This window comes from Pinus tabuliformis, chromosome 8, assembly GCF_031772625.1.
Source record: "Pinus tabuliformis cultivar Carrire ecotype Pingquan chromosome 8, CPIR1, whole genome shotgun sequence".
Lineage (NCBI taxonomy): Eukaryota > Viridiplantae > Streptophyta > Pinopsida > Pinales > Pinaceae > Pinus > Pinus tabuliformis.
Window position 1 is genome coordinate 1,503,660,495 of NC_142294.1, and position 6,451 is coordinate 1,503,666,945.

At 34.2% G+C, this 6,451-nt stretch overlaps 1 protein-coding gene across 1 annotated transcript; it reads right to left on the reverse strand.

Moving 5' to 3' along the window:
• Positions 1-1,326: 1,326 nt before the first annotated feature.
• LOC149241549 (uncharacterized) lies at positions 1,327-2,222 on the reverse strand. Its single transcript, XM_089367545.1, has 2 exons — positions 1,574-2,222; positions 1,327-1,470 (listed from the first exon to the last, which is right to left on the reverse strand). The coding sequence occupies exons 1-2, from the start codon at positions 1,925-1,927 to the stop codon at positions 1,348-1,350; spliced, it is 477 nt and encodes a 158-aa protein (XP_089223671.1). The 5' UTR covers positions 1,928-2,222; the 3' UTR covers positions 1,327-1,347.
• Between the last annotated feature and the right edge of the window lie 4,229 nt (positions 2,223-6,451).

The following is a 6,451-nucleotide window of genomic DNA, read 5'->3' on the forward strand; positions in this document are numbered from 1 at the left end:
TTCTTTCTTAAGTATAAGATGTAAAGAAGATTAATTTCTTTAACTCAGACAGAGATTAATATTAGCTGTTCTGTTCCCGAGGATAAATGATAAAGAAAGATGAACTCTATAACTCGGACTGAAACTAATATTAGTTGTTCCTTTCCTGAGAATAACATAAAAATAAGAATAACTCTATAAACAGAGCTCGATACTAGTTACTCATTTATAACTGAGTATAAGGAAGAACAAAACCCTTTTTATTACAACAGTCTTTTGCATATAACAGAGAATGCAGTCTTTTATATTAACAGAGAATGCAGTCTTTTGTATTATAACAGAGAATGCAGAGATAGGCCTGCGATAGGGAAAACGTATCCCATTCCAAATGATTTTCAACCATTAGCATATAAGAAGCTAAACCAAAGGTACAGGCCTCATTATTAAACGAGAATATACAGTTCTGTAAAGATTACTGAGAAACCCTAAGACACGTTCAAGAACCGAACCATGAAACATTACACAGCAACATTTTAAGATGTAATGGACACAAGTGTTCCGCATCAAAAGGAAAATATAGGGACTATCTGTATATACTTTCACATTCACAGCAATGTCGAACTGGAGTCTTCCTTCACACTGTAATATATAAAACGCTCGAATGAATAAAGGTATTAAATATAGAAACCCTGGTGTAAAGCCGTGAGGAGGGCCTCAACGGGTATTTGAAACAGAATGCATTCATATTACTCTAAACATATTAGGTAAACGCTGAAATGAAACATGCATCATTATTGTATAACATGTGTATAAATAATGGACGCCGAGGACAGAGCAGGGTAACCAGGGTTACATGCTCTCTCAGGCGGTTGTGGCCGGTGGAAACCCTGACCTGGTAACTATTGCAGCGGGAGCTTACGCTCAGCCAGTGGAGTAACCAAGCCGGAGTCGAATGGCCTTAGGGTCATTCATCTGAACGGTAGTAAAAACTCAAACATGCAATAAAAGACCTGGAAAATACATTTATATTGTTCATTGGAAGCAAATGGCACGGCCCATTGGAACAAATGACCAGACGGTCGTAAAGTCACTATATCCATATACAACAAAGACTAAACAACCATTAGAGCCGAAGCCGAGCTCAAGAAATAATATTAGACTGTTTTTCAAAAAAGATAAAATGTCAGTACTGTGTCTGAGACAGAACTGTAAATCATTCATGAGCCAGTAATTCAACCCTCGGAGTCCTAGCGAAGGGTTTTAATATACAAAAGGTTAACACTACATGCCTTCAAGAGACCCTGAGCTTGTGCAGGAAACAGATTTGAGACGCAGTGTCAGAACCCCTGTCAAGCGGACGAGCACAACTTAGCCTCTAACTACACAGAACTTGTATGTATAGCGGCGGTAAGTGGGGTTGAAACTTACCTGTCGGTGAGGAAGACGAGGAGAAGAAGAACCCTCGTCCCTTATGGCGGAGGGATTCCATTCCTGCACAAAAAACTACACGCTGTTAGCATCATATAAACCTGGTATTAAAACTGTAAGGAATCCAGAGCAAAGAGACTAAACAATAATCATAACCGAGCTGCACCTGGTTTCTGCAACACGGTATCTTATCTTCAAACAGCAATGAGGATGAATGGTGGCCCGATCTGCATGCCTGAGGCCAAAGACCGATGTGGCGGAGCACCATGAGGCTACAGAGCTGGAACGAGGCGGAGGAAATGGAATAAACATTATGGCAACCCGAAAGTTTAGACAAGTTATAAACCCTCCAGAAGGTCACCGGCTCGTGGCTCATTGAGAACCCTTGATCTGCAGAAGGAATTGTCAACCATTCGATTGCCGGTTTACCGTGGAGGTTCTCTGGCGCGAAAAGCATCAAGGCCGAGGAGTCAGGGCCATGTACAGGACGCACATGGCAAGATTGCCATCTGCCACACATCTTTCCAAATGGACGATGGAGGATGCTTACACCTGGTCCGAGAATACGGTGGCCGGACAAACGATCAAACCCGATCTCTCGGGATATGTAATAAACATTCCATGATCAACATTGCATACAACCATATATATTGCGTGGTCAACGATTAATCTTTTCCATAAGCCGTGGATTATGTCTATTTCATTCACATATAATTAAGGTATAATGTATATTGAATCATTGAAGTCATGAGTGTGGGGAACGTAAGTGGATATATATGAATGCGAATATAACAACATATATATCAAACCATGAATATAACAAAGTAGCAATGTGTAAGTATTGGTAAGGTTTGAATGCATCCAGTAATGTGTAAGTCATAGTAATAATGCTTAGGTAGAAAAACTAACATTGCTGTATTATAATAAATAAATAAATAAATAAAAAATTATTTGTGGAAGCGTGACAAACGAGCCTTAGTTATGGTATATTATGCAACTCTGGAATCCGTGTATTCTATGATTATCAACGAATAGTCGGCAGGAACACATGGAATTTTCTGCATGCATCGAACTCACTGATCCTATGAGTTGATAAGCATGCCCCACCACCGTTGTTACTCCCACCTTCCGGCTCAGGTCCGGGAGAGGTATGTCTGTTTCAACCAGTATTCTCTTTCAGGTAACTGAAAGTGACATGATTTGGTGGATCACTTGATCGCACGTGTGTCAACTTAGTGTCTAGGAGACCAGTAAAACAATCAAATTATGTTTTCTCCAAAAAAACGGAGTCGATGAATGGTAAAATTTAATTTTATATATTTAAATTTAATATTGAAGTTTCAGGTTAATATTTATTTGAAAAATGATATATATATATATATATATAAAATTTTATTAGATAGAAAATTTAATTTAACTATAAATATAAACTAAAACTGTATTTTTAGTTTAATCATTTTTTTCTTAAATATTAAATTGATGTTAAATTATTTTTGTAAACTATATGAAGTTCTAATATTATTTGATGAGTATAATTAATTTATGGGAAAGATTTTTATATATATAGTTTTGTGTAACTATTTTACATAAGAAATTTAAACATTTTAAAGAAATAAAGTAAGTATTTTATTATATAATAATAATGATTAATGTATATTAACTATAAAAATATAAAATTATTTATTTATTTATTTTTAAAAAAATTAATACAAAGATTTCTAAATCATGATTAAATTATTTTTTGTGAAAAAAATTAATACACGACTTTCTTTATGAATTAAAAATTAAAGAAATTCTTATTATAAAAAAATAATTTGAAATTATGATTTATTATAATTATACTCAAGACATGTAAAGATGAAGTCTTTTTTATAAGACATATAAAGATGAAGTCTTTTTTATATTCAATTTTGTTAATATTACAAAAATGTAAGATTAATTTTATTATTTTAAGTTAATGATATGGAGTTATATATAAAGACAGACACACACACACACACACATATATATATATATATATATTTGGATTTATTTTAGATAGTTAGAAGGAACAATTGTTATTTTCATTAAAGTTCAATTCTCCTAAGTGATATGTCAACTTATATCAATATAATGTACTTCTATAAGGAGAAAAAGACAAATGGACAATATTTTAATCCAGGTTATCTATATGTTAATTATTGTACTTCATATCATTGTTAATTATTTTATTGCACAAACACACATAAAACACTATTCAAATTAAATAAAAAAAATAAACTATATGCAAAACGTAAAAACAATCAACAAATAAGAGATTCAAATAGTCCTTATCACCTATCACTAAATCATGATAGGTTTTCCCACTATTTACCCAAATATATATATATATATATATATATTTAAAAAATAACATATATATTTATACTACATATAATATATCTTCATCTTAAAAAACAAATGTTTTAACCATTTTACCAAATTTCAATATTATTTTAATAATATATTTACATTACATTACATAATAATAATAAATAATTAAAAATATAAAATAAATATTTTAACAATTTAAATAACTATATTATTATATTTATCTTATAAATATTTCTGCCAAAAATCCTTAGTGTCCATTGTAATTAAATGTACACGAAAATTCAACTTACAAGTACCTTTACTAACAACCACAAGTAACCTATAATACAACAACATTCATTCAAAGGAAAGCACCTTAAAAGCCTAAGCATACATTGCAATAAAATGTTACTGCACCAATTTCATCATTAAAATCCTAAGCGTTCATGGCAATAAAATGTTACTACACCAATTTCATCCTTACTTAGGTATATCTGTCATAATTAAACAAAAAAAGTGATGTGTTATAATAATTTTATGATATAATTATTGGGTTGATAGTATTTAAGTGTATATACTGTTTAATAATTTAATTTTTACTTATAAGATAAAAAATTTATAAATAAAATAAATAATTTTTTTTGGAAAATATAAATATTTAAATTTATAAATAAAAAATTATTTTTAATTTATAATATAAAAAATAAAATAATGATAACATATTATATTAAAATTAATTATTTAAAATTAAAATACTAATTATTTTTTTCCGGGGAAAAAATCACAACTTTTTATTAAGAGCGATAAAAAGTTTTACAAGCTATTGAAACATATGCCACCACATCTGGCTCATAAGTCTGCTGTTCTGCTCAACAATTAAGGAGCTGTTCTGCTGTTCTGTAGGACCCAAAACCTTTACAGTCAACCTCCCAAAGGAGGTGCAATAACAACCATGTATCAAAAATGTGAAACAAAAACTGGGATCTCCTTCAACAGAAGGAAAACAACCCCAAAAAACAAAAAAATAGATGTCTCAAGGCCCGTGAGCAGTTTCAAAATGGAAAGCAAGTATAAAAGTCTGTTTGCTGTGAATTTTAAAAGCTGCTACTGAAATCAAGATCTAAAGAAAAAAAGAGCTGGAAAATACAAGAATATACATATAATATATAATGCCGCTGCAAAACTGCTGTCTAAAAGAAACTGGACGACAAAATTCAAAGAGACTGTGCATAAGGAGGCATATTTGATCTGACTGAATGCCCCTGTCTAATCTCTCCTATGACCCAGTTGCCCAAATCCTGTTGTACACCAGCTTTAGATAGCTGGTCTGCTTCTTCATTCTTGTCCCTGTAAATGTGGCAGATAGAAAAAATATTAAAAGATGCCTTTAATAAGAAAATTTCTTCCACAAGAGTTCTCAATATCTGATTATGACAAGATGCTTTTCCATTGACCCAATTAATGACATTAAGGGAGTCCCCAAAAATCTGTATCATGTTTATGTTTCTGTGAATAAGCCAGCATAAAAGGTAACAAAGAGCTGATAATTCCGCATAGTTATTAGTGCCATAACCCAGCCCAACAGAAGCTTTTAATGAATGATCAGGATCGATATGAATGCACAGGCCAGCTCTTGCCCTGTTATTTTGAGAAGCCCCATCAAAAAAACCCCAAGGAATGCCTTCTTGTATGTTGATTTGTTTTTGCTTTTGCTTAGGTTCTTTTTGCTCAGGAGGCGGTAATGCAGAGTAAATGGCCGCAATGTTAGTGGCAGTGACGAAGGAGGGAATGTCCTTGTCTTGAAAAGTGCTTTTATTCCTGGCAAGCCATATTCCCCAGCAGTATATGAGAGGCAGGTTTCTCAGGTTTCCATCAGGGAAGTCTTGCCACCATTTTCTCCAAGCTGACTCCAAAGAATCGAGGCCCCACCTAGCATTTATCTTGAGCAGCGCAGAAACCTCCTCCCAGACCTGTCTAGAGAAAGCACAAGATATGAAAAGGTGGTTTATGGATTCATCATCCGACTTGCACAGCGGGCATCTTCCAGGCCCAACCAAGAATCTAGCCTGTAGAATTTCCCAAGTTGGGATCTTCCTTTTTAAGATACACCATAGAAACAGTCTGGCCTTTGCTGGGCTTTTGAGTTTCCACAATTTTTTGGCCCACCAATCCGGAATGCCCCAACCTTTCTTTCCCATCAAGAAAAGGTATCCATCTTTGGGCGAGTAATCCCCTGTTTTACTCTGGGCCCAAAGCAGGCAGTCAGGTTCATCTTTTATCCTGACATTTGAACGTTGAAGTTCTTTTATGAAGACCTCCCACTCAGCCTTCCACCTGACATTGATTCCCAACTCGACATCATCCTTCCAGGCCTGTCCCCAGATAGTAGACTGTCCCACCTTCTCCACTTGATTTAGTGATGTAATACCTTTGCTGTCCAGATGTCTGAGAAGTCCAGGCGACAGAGCATAATCTTCATTGCATCCTACCCAAGGGTCTCTGCCAATCTTTATTAGACTACCATCACCAACTTTCCAAGCTAAGCCTTGTTCGATCACGGAGAAAGCTTCCACCGTGGCCTTCCATATGGCAGAAGTATTTTTTATCTTCTTGTTTTGACTCCGGATCCAGTCTTCCAGGGGGATGGGGTCAATGTATTTCCTTTTTACCACTCTTGTCCATAAGTTTTCCATAGTTATTAGCCTCCATCCGG